The following is an 18,054-nucleotide window of genomic DNA, read 5'->3' as shown; positions in this document are numbered from 1 at the left end:
AGGATTACTAAAATCGCAAAAAATCTTCCTTTTTAAGAAATGCTTTCTTTTTAATATTTAAGTATTTGAATACAGTGTAGATAGGAACTACAAAAAAAAATAAAATCTTCCGGTCACCTTTTAAAATTTACTGTTATAGAAATTCCACAAATGAAACATCAATATGTAATTGGAAGACATGAAGGTATTCTTTTTTTCATTTTCTAGTATATTGATTGTCCAAAGGATTGCGAAATAATTTTCTTTTAGGGTATCTGTTTAGGTTTCATTTCATTAGTTGTATTTCGGGGTAATATGTTTGATTCTGACAGTCTTCTTAAGACTTATAAAATGTTGGAGCTTAAAGATACATCAGAGGTAAGCCTCCGCATTTTCTGTATGTGAAAAAAAAAATGTAAGTGGTTGAATAAGCCAGCAATTTTAAAGGGAAGGAACAACAGTTCTAAATTTTATGTACCTAGTAACAAACTGTCAAAATATATGTAGCAAAAAATGAGAACTATAAGGAAAAAATAAATTCATAATTATAGTTAGAAGTTTCAATATTTCTCTCTCAATAGGTGATGAAACAGTAGGCAGAAAAATCAGTAAAGCCATAGTAGACTTAAACAAAGTGATCAGCCAACTAGATCTAACTGACATTTATAGAATACTCCACCCAGCAATAGCTGATTACACGTACTCAAGTGCACATCAAACATTCTCCAAATCAGACTACATTCTGAGTGATAAAACAAATCACAATAAACTTATGATGATTTAAATTATACAAAGTATGTTGTCTAACTACAATGGAATGAAACTAGAAATCAATAACAGCAAGATATCTGGAAAATTCTCAAATATTTAGAAACTAAATAACATACTTCTAAATAACCCATGGGTGGGTCAAGGCAGAACTCAAAAAGAAAATCAGAAAATGTTTTAACTATATGAAAATAAAAGTGCAGTTTATTAAAATTTATGAGATTCAGATAAACAGTACTCAGAGGGAAATTTATAACACTAAATTATATACCCACCTTAAGAAACTAGAAAATAAAGACCAAATCAAATCTAAATTAAGTAAAAGGAAGGAAATAATAAAGAGCAGAGATCAGTGAAACAGAAATTATAAAAATAGGGAAGTAAATCAAAACTAGGATTTTTGAAAAGATCAATAGCATTAGAAACCTCTGTTGGGATTAGGGGGGAAAAAAAGAGAGAAGATACAAATTTTCAATATAGGGATGCAAAGATATTACTAGAATTTCTATAGACATTAAAAGGATAATTAGGAAATATATATATGAGCAACTCTGCCAATAAATTGATAACTTAGATGAAACAGATAGAAATAAACAGCCAAAAAATGTGCCACCCAGTAATTCTTCTTCCAGGAATATATGCTAAGATAGTAAGTTTAAAATATGGACAAAGCTTTATGCACCAATATGTTTATGAAGTGATTATTTATAATAAAAAAAAAAGTGAAATCAACATTAAATTTCCAATGATAGGAGATTAGTAAAATAAAAGTATGGTTAACCATAATGATATATGTTACATGAAAAAGAAAAAAATGAAATTGTCAACAAATGGGGATCTCAATTTATACAGATAATTATAAATGACAACTAGAAAAAAAATTACCCTTAAACTAGGCTAATCAGTTTATTTTTAACTTGTATTATTTATTCTTAATTTTTTCTCTTTTTTCCAAATTTGCTGCAAATGAAATGTCAGTGCCATATTTTAACTGTCATATGCCAAGAAATTGGTTTTATAATAAAAAATATAAATTCCTCTTTTTCTGAGAACACAGAAGTTATAACCTGTGCTTCGATTCCAGTTGATTTTGCTTTGGAAATTGAATGCCATGCCTTTTGGGGAGAATGAGTAGGATTTGAATAACTTTGTGTACTTTAGGCGCATTGAGAGGCTATCTTTGTGAGGCTGTCTGTGCGCTGTTTTCTTCAGCCCACAGCTGCATCTCACTTCTGTCTTCTCACTGTCTTGCTCAGTCCAGGTGTCAGTGGGCAAATTGTGAGTGTGTTTGTATTCCCTCAGGTTTTCCTCTCTCTTATTGGCTCATAATCGTTAAAGCATCTTTTACCAGGAACCCCATGACTTATGCTTTTCTCTTTCGTGCTTCATATAAAAACCATGATTAAGTAGAGTTTTGGAGCAGTGGTTGAGAGTGGAACTCTCCATCGGTGCATCTTCCAGCTCCACCCAGGCCTTTAGCACTTCACATCCGAACTGTGACAGCCAGGTCCACCGCCCTGCCTCCAGGTGTCGGGAGCCAGCTCTCTTTTCAGGAGCTGGGACACAACGGATGTCCACTCCTTTCCAAAAATCCTGTAGTGAACGACTTCTGGTTTCTTATGAAATCCCCATAATTAGTAAACACTATAAATCATTTGGTTAAAAACCTCAGGGCCTTCATCTTAAATAGACTAGAACTCCCTATTTGGTATGTGAAGGCTGATGATCTTAAAGAATAGGAGCGCAGAGTAAATGGGCCTTTTACAAACGTATACAGATGTGTTCTTTTTGGCCTTCCTTTTGCATTTGCATAATACATATGTGACAGAGAAATAAAATATAAATTTGGTATGAAGAATAACAACTAAATCAGTGGATTGTCACGTTATGTGAGGCTCTGTTAGATGTGGTGGCCATGTTTGAAGAATCCGTCCAGGCCCCCTAACCCACAGTTGTTTCACCCAGAATCTTTGGCAACATTCTTGGTCCCTTCCTCTCCCTTGACCCCACAGTTATCCTCAATGACAGTTTTTTAGCTGGTATTCCCATGTCAACACTTGTGCCACTCCAGGCTGTTCTCCATAAAGAGACTGGAGTGACCTTTAAGAAATAGAAATCAAAGCATGTCATTTCTCTCCTTAAAACCCTTGACTGACTTTCTGATTTATGTAAGAAAAAATAAGATCCAAATCCAGATGTCACCTCTGGATCTCATCGTAACCACTTCTCTCAGGTTCAATGTTCCTCCTAAGCCACGGGGTCTTCCTTCAGGTTTTCCAACACATAGCCCATTCTTACCTCAGCACCTTCACATGTGTCTGGAACATCATCCCCTGACCCCTGGCTTCTGCTTCCCTTACTCCCAACTTTCCTGCCATTCAACCATAAGTTTCCACCTGGCTGATTTATTGATTTATACTCAGCATTCAAATATTGCTTTAAATATTAAATATTTTAAAAGAGGGGCCTACTGGACCACAAATCTAAATTTAGTTCTTCCTGTTATTTCCTATTCTTTTTCTTATAACACTGATAGTTTTTCATTTTATTGGTATTTGTTTATTTTATTTGTTTAATGCCTTTCTCTCTGCAAGCTGGAAGATTTCATGACCACATACCTCAATGTTTTGTTTATTATTTGACCAGCACATAGTAGGTACCCAATAAATCATTTTTGAATGAGTAAAAGAAAGAAAAAAATGAATTATCTAAATAATTAGAAAACATTCAAGAGAGAAAACGTTGCAACTTTACTATCACAGAAAAGCATATCAAGCATCTATTTTTAATCATATTAGTAAAGTTATTTGAAGTTATAATCTCAATTTTCAGCTAAGATTTGGGGAAAAGGACACATTCATGTAATCCATGAGGAGAGGGACATTTTCTGTGTTCATTTTTGTTTAGGTATTAAATATTTATTGAATGAGTAAGAGGATTAATATAATCATGGGAAGCAGTCTAGCTCAATGTGTTTAAAACATCAAATTGTTTTTATTGACCCAGTTTTCCACCTAAGAATTTGACACAAGGACTAGTCCTAAATATGGAAAAGTTTATATATTTAAAGATATTTTTCACAGTGTTATTTATAGGAGTAAAACATTGGAAACCACCTAAATGCTCAGTAAAGCATGCTATGCTAGCCAAAATAGTAAGTATATCCACTAGATAGTATATGAGTAACCCAAATAGTAAAGATTAGGATAATATAATGACTTCAGAAATGTTTATAGTATGAATGTAAATAAATGAACACAGAGTTTTATGACAATGTTTACAAATCCTACCCACAGGAAAAAAAAAAGACTGGAAAGAAATACGTCATGTTGTTAATAGCTATGGGTGATTTCCTTCTCTTTTCAAAAAAATTTTCTTGTCCATGCACAGATTTTACTTTTTTTACAAGGGTTATAATGATATTAAATTATGGTATAGGGTAGCTCATATATTGATGTTTAATTTCATTTTCAGTACATTTAAATGAGTCTCAATTATTACATTTTGTAATCAGTGAACTGAAATACTGTACTGTGTTTTGTTTTTTGTTTTCTTTTAGGATGACCAAACCTTTGCTGAAAGTTCCCATGCTCATGGCTTAGATCACTCATCCTCTTGGCAGGCTCACAGTCCCTTCCTGTCTAGTCCACGACTGTCACCCTTTAACTGTGAGTAATTAAGTCCTGAATCAGTTTTTAAGTGGGATTTAAAAAGGAGATGCAACTAATAGAAAGATTGAAATGTAAGGCTAGTACATGATAGTAATTAATAAGCATGTTGTATGTTTGAAAAACATTTCATTATAAATCATACAAATAATGCCCCCCAAGAACATTTACAGTATTACCCAATTTACTACAAATATATATGGGATCCCTTTTCTGTAGACCTTACTCTTATCAGAAAAACTTAAAACCCTCAAGGTAATAATCTTAATTAAGCACATTTTTTATGTGGAGATCACTGGTAACTATGGATGAGTTGGTAAAGGAAGTTCGAAGGTATTATAATAAAATTCAAATCATCAAAAAGTAGAAAATCTTTGCATAGAACTATTGAGAAATACATAATCTTCTGCAACGAATAAGGATAGTATTATGATTTCAGGCTGCGTTTCATGCTGTGAATACACTAGGCATGTTGATCACACGTCATCCACACCAGCAAGGTGTGAGTAGTCTCTTGCTCCAGGATCCCATCCTGCACTACCCACTCCCTCCCCTTCCCTACTGTACTTACCCTCCAGGCTCCAGCTTGCATGTGATGTCCGTAAAGAAGCCTTCGGAACTTAGACTTTTACGAATGGTTTCTGTTATGAGTGCCCATCATACATTCCAATTTTTCTTTAAAACCCTTCTCAGAATAATTATGGAGTTATTTATTATTTGAGTGCCTTATTTTTTTTTTTTCTCCTGATTCCTCTGTTCACCAAAGAGTGAACTCATGATAGGTGCCACGTCTGTTCTGCTCACCCTTGTTTCTTCAGTGTCCTGCACCGATAGTACTGGGCACATAGTGAATGCTCAGTTAATATTAGAGAAATGAGTATAGGAGATTTGGGTTTTGTTTTGTTTTGTTAGTTCACTTTTAGCCAAACCATTGGGACTCAAATGTTATTTAATGGGTTCTTGTTTAAATAATCACATAGCTCCTTGGTTTACCATGGGCATAGAGCTTGTATGTTAAATCTGACAATGCTCTTATTTTTTAAAAAAATCTAGGTTGCTATAAAATAAAATACAAAAATAAACCACAAGGAAGTAGGTCAAATCCAAAAGTGATAACTCTCATTTTTTGCTGATTTATATTTATGCATTCATTGAATAAATATCAGTTTCTGATAATGTTTGGGTTTTCATTATATAAAGATTATTTTATTCCAAAAGCTAAGCATTTTCTTTTTTCTGTCTTAACCATTTTACCAAGTCATTGTATATATCTGCATAAACCCTCTGCTAGTCTCATCTGGGACCCACCCCTTAATATGCATCATATCTCAAGTTGGTTAGGGTACCTGAGGATCTGATACACACAAGTCAATTTAAAAATTTTTCATATTAAGAAACAGAAAAAATGTTTTCAGGTCTGTGGGATGTATATAAACATGGAGGAGGGGGCAGGGGGCACAGCACTCTGAGACATACTATCCCATCCAGTAAGGCATTCGAGCCCCTGGAGGTAAATAGCACCATGATATGAGCACACAAGCCATTACTCTGCTCCTGTGTAATTTTTCCATTGGGACTTCCATAAGGCTCCCCAGCAAGGTACCTGGAAGGAAGTAGTTAGAGGACGTTACGGGGAAAACGTCAAGACTTCTAGAATTTTATTTACTTTTATGACAGGCAGTGAGAGAACTGTATTCAGCTTTCCACTGAGTAGCATTTCATGACCAGCTATGGTCTCATTTCTCAGAGATATATTCTTCACAGGCAGCAATTTGTTTCTCTATACATGATCTGGCTCAAAAGGATACGTAGTTAAACAGGAAAAAAAATCACTGAAGACATAATTAGGATTAAAAATACTTGTTGCCTATATTGTAAGAGAAATTAGCCTCAAAAGTAAGTCTTTTTATTAGTTTAATTTATTGAGACAATATTTAATTTTTAATTCATAAGCTTGCTTTACTCTTCTTTTTGACAAGTTTGTTTATGATTTTTTCTCACATGCCTACCTAAATATTTTCCAGGATACTTTAAGAAATTTAATCATAGACACCTTATTGTTAAACATTTTATGTCATTGAATTAAACTTATTCCTAGAATCACATTTATTCTTATTTGCTTTTCTGATGAAGCTTGAATTTTCTATATATTTTTCATAAAGTGGTATTTGAGAAGTGGATTAGAATCTCCCTGAATATGTCTCCATTTTTGTATCACAAGCAATTTCAGCTTAATAAAAATTGTTCTGTAATTTTTCTTTAAATTTCTAAAATTACTAAGGAGAGATGTCAACCCCAACAAAGAGAGAAACAGCGCCATCAGTAAATTCATGATACAGGGAACCACAGTTGTCTTTAAAAGTATCATTAATGCCCTCAGAGATATGAGAGAAAATATTACATCCATTAAAAATAAGAGCAAGATGCTGAGAAAAAGGAGCACAAGATGTCTCAGAAATTTAAACTATGTTAAACTAGAAAGGTGAAAAACAAAGTTGAGAAAATCACGAAGAAAGTAGAATAAAGAAAAGAATGGGGCAAGAGGAGAGAAGAGAGAAGATGCTGGATTGGCCAAAAAGTCCATTACGTTTTTTTTCCATAAAATAAAAGGCATATTTTTCATTTTCACCAACAACTTCATTGATTTGGATATTTTGATTATGTAGGCTATCTACCACATGGTATAACGTTGATTGTTCTCAGTTAATGACTTGATTTGATTGCTATAAAATCTCCACAGAGCATTGTCCAGTGCGAAATCTCCAGCGCGAAACTTCGCAAACCACTTTTGTACGGATCAGTCCCAGCGCCTTCTCCATACACTCACTACACAAATCTTTCTTTGCATTTCAGGTGCATTTTTACTTTTCTTGAAATAATAAAGCATAATATGCCAAAATGTTGCTTATTTCTTCTGTCTTCAGTATTAAAATGACTACACAAAATCTATCAGTTTTGATAAGTTTTTAAAAAATGCACATTGATATGACATCTGTCACAATACAATCTAACAAAATCATTTCAAATGAAGTTAAAGACAACTAAGTGCTACTAGAGCCGTCCAAGAGAAAAAAAGAAATGAACTTTTTGGCCAACCCAATATTTAGAAAAATCAGTTCAAGACAGATTACACCTGGTTAGTGAGAGTCTTAAGAGAACAAAGGCCAGAAGTGGGCGGGTTAAAAAGGCGCACCCGGCAAGTACCTGTCGCACTGCTGTCTTCCTGAGCCCTCCCTGCACCCTCTTCCTGTGTTGAAGCCCACGGGTCCCAGATCCTGTGCCCGTGTCTGCTTGTTTCAACAAAAAGAGGGTGAATGTTTTGTCTTGGTATTTCTGAAGATGGATTTGTTTCTCCACACTTGGCGAACACTTTTAACTGTCTATAAGATTTTAGGTCGAAAACGACTCCTTATGAAGTGATTGTACAGTTATTTTCCAAAATGCAATGCTGCTGTTGAAAACTTTATTTCTTTATTGTTTGACTTCTACTCCTTTGAAGTAATCTTCTCCATCACCACCAACTCCGCACTCAGCCTGGGCAACTTTGGGGATCTTCTGTTTAACCCCACCGAGTTGTGTAATGACATGCCTCCCTGTGAGCTGTGTCTTATTTACTTTACAAGCTACTTGCTGGATGGGCCCTTTTAATCTGGACAGCCATCTTCTTCAGTTCTGTCACATTGAAGGAAGAAAGGACAGATTCCGTCAGGAAAATCTTTTAAGAAATAAACAAAGAGAAGAATTGAGAGATTATTTGCTTCAGTTGAGCACTCCAGAAGCAAACTACTCACAGAAATGTAGCAGGTCTAATAATTGAGCTATTAGAAAGAATTAAGGGGGGAGGGGGTCATAGGGAAAGAGCAAATAAAAAAACAAAAATAAAACCTGAGTCGATTAATAATTCCAAGGAAGAAATTGAGCAAGAAAGGAAACATTTTCATAGTATACCCATTAAGTTTGTGTGAGCCATATTTACATAGTCACAGTAATATAAATACTCACTATTGACATAACTTGAGGTTCACATGTAACTATATAGGGAGGATGGGGTGAGGAGAAGTGGATGGGTGTGGAGAGGTCTAAAAATGATAAATCAGAAAATAGCAATATAAGCTTCTTTTATTTACAAAAATTGAAGTAAATACTGAAAAATAAAACTAAAAGAGTTATTTGTGATTGAGTCTAGGGAGCAGGATTGTGGGATTGGAAGGCATAGGACAAGAGACTGTAGTCTTTCTACAATATGTAGCACTTTGGTGCTATTTGATATATGTATGTACACTTGGGCTGAAAAGGAATCTTATAAAAATAAAATGCTATTAAGAAAATCCCAACTTTTATGTTTGACCAGCAAGTGTTCAGTTTTCTTGTTAACTTCTGAACATGAAAGCCAGGCGTTGGAGTTTAGAGCAGTTTAGACCTGTATGGAGACAGGAGGGGTAGATCCCTGTAGGCGCTGAGGTGGACATGGGTCTATGAGCCCGCAGGACGGGCTCCTTTTTACCTGAGCTGAGATTTGTACTGGATGAGACTCTTTTGTCTGTGCTACAGACGCGGAGGCATTCATTCTGCTGACTTAGGTGCCCTGTCAAACAGTGACCGAACTAAAGCCTAGAATCACTGACCATGGAAAAAACAAAGGAAATGGGAAAATGCTGCATAATTTGTGGTCTCTGAAATGATCCAGCATTAACGAAAGTTTGTTTTAAGTAGTAATTTATGTCAGCTTTGTGTAGTTCAGGTCAATTCAAGAAAAGGTAGATTCCTTCTGCCAGCAAGAAGGGGAGAAATGTATAAATTGTAAGTTTATATTACCATTGGAAATGGGAACACAGAAATCCATTATTTCAAGCCGTGATTACTACCAAATTTATCCTGGCTGGCTAGAAAGTATGGCCGTTACTCAGGATACTCTTTTAGAAGACTTGGATTCCATTACCTTCAGCCTGTAGACAGTGGGGGCTTAGTAAGAAAGACTCATAATGCCAGCTTTTGAAACTGTCATTTTTACTTTTTATAAGTAGTGACTGACCACTGGTCTCCATGTATAGCTCCTTTTAGGCTAAAGGAACACACTTCAGAACAGGCCTTAAGACCAGATTTGGGTGAGGTCTGTAGTAATCTGATGACTTCTTGAATTCTCGAGTTCTTTGGGATTAAAATGCTTGATTCTGTGGAGTTGGTATCTCTAAGTTTTAAAAAGACGCGCTGATTGCAAATCTTCTGTAATTTTAAAACTGTTGTAAATAGTGCTTATTTTAGTAAATAAATGAGCCCCAAAAGACAGGACGATTTTTCGTGGAGAAAATGTTATCTGAGGATTATTATAGTCATTGGAAGTGAATCATGCATATTAATTTAACTTGATAGTCTTAGAAAAACAAATCATTGAAAGTTGCTAAAAAGAACTCTATTCCACTTCCTCACCTCAGTTTTCATTGCTATAAAAGGAAAAGAAAAGTTAAGTATTCTCAGTTTGTGTTACGAGGTGCCTGTCATGGGAGTTTACGTCCCTCTCAGACGAAAAGCAGTTTCTCTGCGAGAATCGCACGCTCTTTTCCCTTCTGCGTTGTACTTCAGGATCCACCTGGCTAACTCCGAATAGACGCTTCATATATAGTCTGTCCTCAAACTTGCAGAATAAAATGCCAAGGATTTATGGCAGAAAAAATGTTGCCGTATTGATTTTTTTTTTAAAGTTTTCTTTTAAGGATTTTTAAAAATTTTATGACAGCATGACCTTTCCATCTCTCCATTTTATAGGTTCATTTTACATGATAGGGATTTTTTTGCGTGACTCTGTTTTCACTGACCAGTTAGGTGCCAGAGATTTGTAAATAATTGCGTTCTGATGATTGCAATTTGACAAGGTACTTTCTAGAAAGCAACTGGAAAATTCCCAATGAGCTATCTCTTAAAAATTCCTTAAGTATATTCAGTTGTTTGAGCAACATTTACGGAGAGGCTGTGCATGAGGCTCTCTGTTTGGCTTGGGGGGTGGGGGGGAACGGTGGTAAACAGGACAGAGAAGGTCACCTCACCTCATGAAGGAAATAGGTAGTAAAGAAGAAGGATGTCAGCTGGGAGGGGGGAGGGGAAGAAATGGGGAAATGGTGCAGGGACTAAGAAGCATAATTGGTAGGAACAAAATAGACAGGAGGGAAGTTAAGAATAATACAGGAAAGGGTGAAGCCAAAGAACATACAGGCACAACCCATGGACATGAACTAAGGGGGGTGGGATTGCTGGAGGGAAGGGGGTACTGGGTGGAGGAGAGCAAAGGGAAAAGAAATTGGGACTACTGTAACAGCATAATCAATAAAATATACTTTAGAAAAAGGAAAAAAAAATAGTGAACAATTTAAGATGGTGAGTGGTAGTAGTATCAAAGTAAAATGATAGAAGGTACCTGGGACAGGACTGCTACTTTAAATTAGTGATCAGGAGGCATCTTTCTGAGGAGGTTACAACTGAGTTGAGACCTGAATGGCAAGAAGTAATAGCTTAGTTAAAACTGTGTGGGAAGAGGGAGCAGTGAAAGTGTGAAGGACCCAGAGGAGAAAGGGACATGATCTAGAGCAGTGGTTCTCAACCTTCCCTATGCCGCGACCCTTTAATACATACAGTTCCTCATGTTGTGGTGACCCCCAACCACCCGCAACCATAACTAAAGCACAGTGATTAATCACAAAAACAATATGTAATTATATATGTGTTTTCCGATGGTCTTAGGTGACCCCTGTGAAAGGGTCGTTTGACCCCCAAAGGGGTTGTGACCCACAGGTTGAGAACTGCTGCCCTAGAGAGAAGAGACACTGAGTGAGCAAGTGAGAGAAAGACAGACAAGAGACAGAGGAGAGAAGAGAAGAGAAGGAGCTCCCAGTGGAGCTAGAGTCAGACATCTGGATTTTATTCTAAGTTCACTGGGAGGCCATTGGGGAGAGGCAGGGGTAGGGTAAGCAGGAGAATGCCTTCATCTGATTGAGCGCTGATTGTGGTGTGAAGAAGGGGGAAGATGAGAAGAGGAAAAGAGAAGACGCTTGGGCTGGGGTCATGGTCATAGAGATGGTGCAAAGCAGAAGAACTCAGGTGAATTTGGAGGCATAACCATCAGAACTTACTCTCAAACTGGATGGGGTGGAGTGGGCAGGACAAAGGAAGGAAGGAAGGAAGGAACCAAGATCTGAGAAACTAGGTAGTAGAGTTTGCCATTTTCTGCAAAGGAGAAGAGTAAGGGATGGGCAGGCATCAGAAATCAGGCAGGAAGATTTCACATAGTTGGATTTAGGTGTCCGGAACTCACAAGAGATGTTAAGAGGTAGTAGAAAACAAATAAAGATTCTGAATCCTGTCTCATCTTCCTTTCATGTAACAAAATATGTTCTGTAGAAAGGAGGTACTCCAAATTTCTCCCTCAAATTCTTTGTGTGCTTTATATCATTATATACTGACCACACACATCTTCTACTCTCAGATACTCCTAATTAACACATGAATGTTTTTTGAAAATGTAGTAAACTGATTAAATATATTCCAACATTGAAGGTCTGATAGGTCATGTAAAATTTACAGAAAACTAGATGAAATACAGTTATTTCTTTATAGTTTTTTGGCTCAGGGATTGCATTCATCTAGGTTTCTCTCTCTCTCTCTCTCTCTCTCTCTCTCTCTCTCTCTCTCTCTCTCTCTCTCTCTCTCTCTCCCTCTCTCTCTCTTTCTTTTTTACCTCACTAGCATTTACCAAAAGAACATTTGCTCCAGATTCACCTTCAATCAAAGAAGATGCCACAAGTTTACCAATGGATGGAACAAGTCTACGATCCAAAAAGGAGGAATACGAAAGCAAAAAGAGCAAAATGTGATTAGTCGCTTTATGAGTGTTTTACAAATCATAGTGCATCTGCCTTTGCGGCAGCCTGGCCCACATTATCTAACAGACATATCTGAAGTTTATGCTCCTAGGTATTGGCCAGCACCAACTAAAATAACAATACAGTTGGTCCTTGTGAATGATGTAATTAAACCAATCCAAGTAATATCAGCTCGTGAATGACTTACCACTGACTTATTGGCAACTTATACCAGCAGAGAAAGTGATATTTTTCACTTTATATTTTCTTTTTCAGGTGTGGTCAGTCACATTTTTCCAACTGAATTTTGGATTTATAATTGAAGTCTTTCAAAAATGGCTGGCTAAAAAGGAGGAAAATGAATTCCCTCTGAGGCAGAATTTGCCAGCACTTTAGTTTCAGGGAGCATTTATATACAATTGATTTTTTTGAAGTGCTTTCTCCCTAATAAATTATCATGTGTTGTAACGTCTCATGAAAATATGCAAATAATAATATTAGCTCACTTTATAAATGCTCAGGATTGATAAATTCATATCTCAGCAGTCTATTACTACATGCAATATCTTACCACTATTTCCAATCACCCGTATTAAATAGCAATAAAGCATTTACAGTGCTATCTGAATTGCGGAGCACTGTAAAGAATGCATTGCACACTTTATTTATTTGTCTTTTTGTGGCCAAATATCCCACTGTGATCACTTCAGTTATATCCTGTACCATCTTTGGTTTACTTTGACCAAAATCACAGTACCAAACTCCTGAGTCTGTGAGACAGATTTGTAAGAGTCCTCAAATAATTTTGGTACTATCTGTCTACTTTCAGTATCTCAGCTTTTTCAGCATCAAAGTGTTTTTAAGAACTTATCTTCATTACATGCTGATCTACCAGTGGAGAAATATTTCTATTAAGTGCTAAATAATGGTTAACATCCAGGAACTAAATCCCCATTGGGTCATGGTAGAAAAATTCTGTACAGAGACAAGGAGAATAAAGCAATACCTTCCTAATATGCACGCATTTTGTGTTTGTTGGATTTCTCAAATTTCATAAAGATGCTTCTATTTCCACTCAAGCTATGTCTTCCTAACATACAATATTTGAATGTGCAGAAGACACGACGCTCTCATTCCATGGACATTGCTGTGGTTACTACAGAAGAAGAAGCTGTTTTATATCCACGAATTACAGAATGCAATCTACATAACCTCAGAGAGTACAGGCATGCATGTTATCATGTATTCATCCCTTAAACTTTTTATTGAGTTCTTACTAGAGGCCAGTCGTTGTGCTAGGAAGGAAAAATAAAATAAAAGCAGGTGTTCATGTCCCAAATTGTGTTTGGCATTAGGAATTACATGAAAAAGGGATGATGTGTTCAGGCTAGTTGGAAAAATTCTGGATTAGACACCAGGAAACAGACTTGGTTTGGTTTTGTCTAACATCTCAGGGCGTCGGACCATTAAAGCACTAATGAGCACTGTGGGGTTTTAGTGAGAACAGCCCTTTCTGAAGGAGCAACTCACAGTCTGGCGCTGCGCATAACTTTCATCGCTCTAGAGTAATACTTGCGGTATTAAGATATTATGTCAGTATTTTCATTGCTGTTTTGACCATTACCACAATATTTTATCTCCTTGGATCTGAAGTTCATCTTCTTGGGTCTGGGGAGAAAACAAGGGGGAAAATTAACAGATTTGTTTCAACACTACAGATAAAGGTTAAAAAACTTTACCTTAATGTATTAGTAGGGAGTTCTTGCAGTCTCTTCTGTTTAATAGGAACTGATCTAAACCATTATTAGCACATCTGGGGTCATTAAAAAAAATGATGTCAGGGCAGTTAGACCTGAAAGTTTAAGGTAACTCAGATTATTTACTTGGCAAACCCTTGAAAACATATTAGCTGATGGCTTTACAACAGAATGGAGAGAGATCTTATGAAAGACCTTTTCAAATCTGAAACAAAATAAAGCCACTCTGACATGTTATTGAAGGCCCTGTGCTACTGTTGGATGAATGAAGGTGTCTGACTTTTAATAGGACACACACAAGAACTTCAAAAGCAAAGTCAACTTTTTGTGATCAACAGTTTTGTCAGAATTCCTTGGCCCTCTGTTTCAATTCCAGGCCCTTTGGAATTAAATCCAAGGGCCTGACTTCTCTGAAGGTTTTTCCTATCTCTTGTAGTCACCATAAGCTGGAACTGGACATCAAAAGGAATGCTAAGAAAACACGAATAGCTTGATTTGTACATTTCAAAGCCCACAACTATTTCTCCTTTACTTTCTCCTTTTGTCAGGAGAGTGTGTGATAACAGCCCCATTTGAGTTGTGGCTGGTCAGGCGCATCGCATATAGCCCTGGGACACTGGAAGGGATACGCCTTATTCTTACAATGAGCCTGGTCCAAGACTTAATTTGAAGATTGACATTGTTGGTTTAAAAATTTTGACTCTTCCGGCCATCTTTCTCTTTAAATTTACTAAGCTTCTACTGAAGTTACCGAAGGCCACAGAGGGGAGAAACAGCTGGGGGAACGCTGGCTTGATGTTTTTCCTGTTGGCTAATATTATTACTTCCTTGTTGTATGGTGTCTGATTTGAAGGAGGGAAACCAGTTATGTAACATCTTATGCATCCAGTTTCCCAGAACCAACAAATTTTCTTCTTATTCCTATACAATAGTTTACACACTTTTACTAATAAGGAGATAAAATCTGTAGCTTAATAAAATAGTGTGCTTACGGCATTTGGATCTAAAGGTTACATGGATAAACAATGCCTACCTACTTAGCTAAGAAAACAATTAAGCCAATTTTTCTCCTTCCAACTATGGGAAATGCATTTTTCATTTTGAGGCTTGGGTCAGCGATATGTAAAGTGCATTTAGAGTCACAGTAATTGTTACATTTTTTTCTAATCTGTATTGAATCTTAGAGTTAAATAACAAATGCTGTTTTAAGTGGGACCAAATTCTTACGTATAATTATATGATAAGTTTATTAGCAAACCCTTTTGTTTAGGAAGGGGAAAATATCTAAAATTGTTTTAGTCAGGACCTGTACTATAGACCCAACTACACGTGATATGGGAGCCAAGAACATGAATGATCATTGGGGATATGATTTCTTTTCCAAGATTCTTACACTCCTCCTCAAACAAACTGTCCCAGTATTTTCTCTCAATTCAAAACAAAACAGAAAATGTGTGATTTTCATGGCCTTAAAGTGAGGAAGCTGTCCTCACGAAAGCATCTGGTTTTCTTGGATCAAAACTAAACCAAGAACCTTAAGCTGGAAAGTAAATTTGGGAAAGTTTGTATATAAAGACATTTCAGGCACTAAAGTTCAATATAAAAATAGTTACATCTTTCAACTTTTAAGTTCTCAAATATTTAGCAATAAAAACATATCAACTTATCCCTATTTGAGAAAAGAAATTTAAACCATGAAAGATACCATTTAGTTTCACTTCTGTACAAAACACGGCACATCTAACTTAAGGCCAGGAAAAATGCTTACGTCTAGAGGGAGAGCTTTAGATTCCAAGCCCCCAAACAAATTTCAGAGAAGTCTTTCTTGATTTTGATTAGTAACAAAGTAAACCAATCTGCTCTACTCTGGTGAAAAGGGAGCCCACCTTCAAGTTCTAACCTCACCTGCCCCCATCTTAGTCTCTCCAGCTCACAACATGCCCATCCTCACATCCTACCTAAATCAAAACCCAGCCCAGCTCAGTCAGTGTTCTACCCGGTCAGCCCCTACTGTTGACCTCTGAAGTCTAGTAACTCTACAACCCACAACAAAGGGGCAGACTGGGGTTTGTGTCATCTGCATATCTTTCAGGACCAGCCAATTAGAAAAGGATTTAAATGTCACATGCCTTTGACCACTCCCATGGTTGAAACTCTAAGAATGCCTCTGTTGCCCGGTATCTTGGTATCTTTTCTTTGTAACATAGCTTGACTCCGGTGTGATAGAAAGTCATGTGACAACTGTGGATGTTGAACTTGCTGCCTTGCCCACTGTAGGAATATATTGAATTTCTAAACAGAGCGTCATGTTAGTTCCCTTTCAGGAGGATAGTTAAAACAACATCTAATCCAATGACCTCTTCCTTTCAAAAGGTAGAATCTTATGCTGTTGAGCATGTAAGTGAGAAGATGAAAAAAAAAAAATGGCCACCACAGTGACATAAAGCTAAACAACATGGATCACAATAGAACAGTAATTCTGACAATAATGTGCTATGCTTTAAAAAGTTGAAGTTGCACTATTTGCTATTCCCTGTTTTTCTCAAATTGGCAGATGCAGGACTTTCATGCCCAGACTGTCTTCTATCATCTCTCAGTAGATTCCCACAACTTGACACCCTCTTATTTTTTATTCATTAGTAAAGCATTTTGACTGACAATATTTAAGCAAAAACAAAAGTCACAATTTAGCCTTAAATATTGGTGCTCTGTGTCAGCTGTATGCTTCACTGGAAATAAAAGATCAGAAAACTGGCTTGAAGCAATACTTTTTAAAACAAAATTAGTGCATGTTAAATTACCAACAGTTCAGATGTTATAATTTAAAAGTAAGAAAATATCTTATTCTGAAGGAAAGGAGGATAATATTATATTCTCATTAGTTAGTCACTAATTGACAGTCTTCTTTAAATTCTGATTTAGGATTTTCTTAAAATCATACTTTTATTTTTTAAAGAAAGGATAAGTCTGACTTTTATAGTATCAGGTTTTCCATGCAATTACAGTTTCCTTTTTTTTCCCCCCTTAGGAATTTTTCAGTTTAGAGTCAGGTATATTTTTGAGTCATTGAAGCCACCAGGAGTTCAAATGGCTTTTAAAAGCCCAGAACCCTTGGCCAACAATGTGAAAATGTGCACTTCAAGATAGTGCATCTCTATTTGTTTTTGAAAAACTGTATTTTAATTGCAAATATTTCCCCTCAAGTGTCTCTATTCATTTCTTTCTCTGGGACCCACAGTCTTTTGCTCAAGAGTCTTTGGAAGCAACTCTGTACCCTTTGTTTGGGCCAGCCTGTGGACTGGAGTCATGCTTGCTTGTCCCGTGTGTGCATTTTAAGACACCAGAGTAATGGCAACCATAGAGAGTGAGATGAATACATGAAACGCAATTTTTTTTTTCTCATGGTGTGGGCTGGTCTACCACCAGGTGTGAAAGGCTACTCTTGGTAAAACAAGATTGTTTCTCTTTATCCTTGTGTGTTGGCTCACAGCTAATTTTTTTAGAGCAGTATTTATATGTACTTCATATATCAGGAGAACCTACCTTCTCTACCTTATTCTGAAAATGTGTGCCATGTTGTACATAAGATTTAAAAATCTAAATTTCTAATGTATCCCCTTTACAAAATTCTTCTTTTCCCTTTTCGGTTCTTGAAGCTATCATCAGATCATACTGCATAACTCTCATTCAGTGCTATCCCTAGGGTAGTGGTAATGCTAGTTTAGATTTTGTTTGTCCATTGTTGCTGAGCGCTTAGCTGGATAAGGAAACGAAGGATGGCAGGAGTTCTGTAAACTGATATGAACACAAAGGAAGCTGGGTTGCCTTCAACAACATACATTTTAAACAGCTTACTTGAAAGGAAAACCTGCGGTCGCACTGCCTCCTTTATCTGATGCAGGGTCCTGGAAAGCAGCGTTGCGAGACGTCCCGCTGAACTTGATGGGCGCTGTCAAGTCTCGTGTCTGATGCAAGTTGCCCTAAAACCTTCCTGTTCTTGATGGACTTCCGGCCGGCATTATGGATCTGGAT

At 36.6% G+C, this 18,054-nt stretch overlaps 1 protein-coding gene across 1 annotated transcript in view; it reads left to right on the top strand.

Moving 5' to 3' along the window:
- Positions 1 to 13,281, top strand: part of CEP128 (centrosomal protein 128) — a 353,412-nt gene extending 340,131 nt beyond the window's left edge. Inside the window, exons 25-26 of the mRNA XM_090271263.1 lie at positions 4,307 to 4,415; positions 12,150 to 13,281. Coding sequence (XP_090127389.1) covers positions 4,307 to 4,415; positions 12,150 to 12,277 — 237 coding nt within the window. The 3' untranslated portion in view covers positions 12,278 to 13,281. The remainder of the gene's footprint in view (positions 1 to 4,306; positions 4,416 to 12,149) is intronic.
- Positions 13,282 to 18,054: the final 4,773 nt, after the last annotated feature.

Source organism: Furipterus horrens, unplaced genomic scaffold, assembly GCF_987537825.1.
Source record: "Furipterus horrens unplaced genomic scaffold, mFurHor1.1.pri manual_scaffold_3, whole genome shotgun sequence".
In the NCBI taxonomy this organism is placed as follows: domain Eukaryota; kingdom Metazoa; phylum Chordata; class Mammalia; order Chiroptera; family Furipteridae; genus Furipterus; species Furipterus horrens.
Note: the sequence above shows the minus strand (reverse complement) of the source record. Positions and strands in the feature narration are given on the sequence as shown.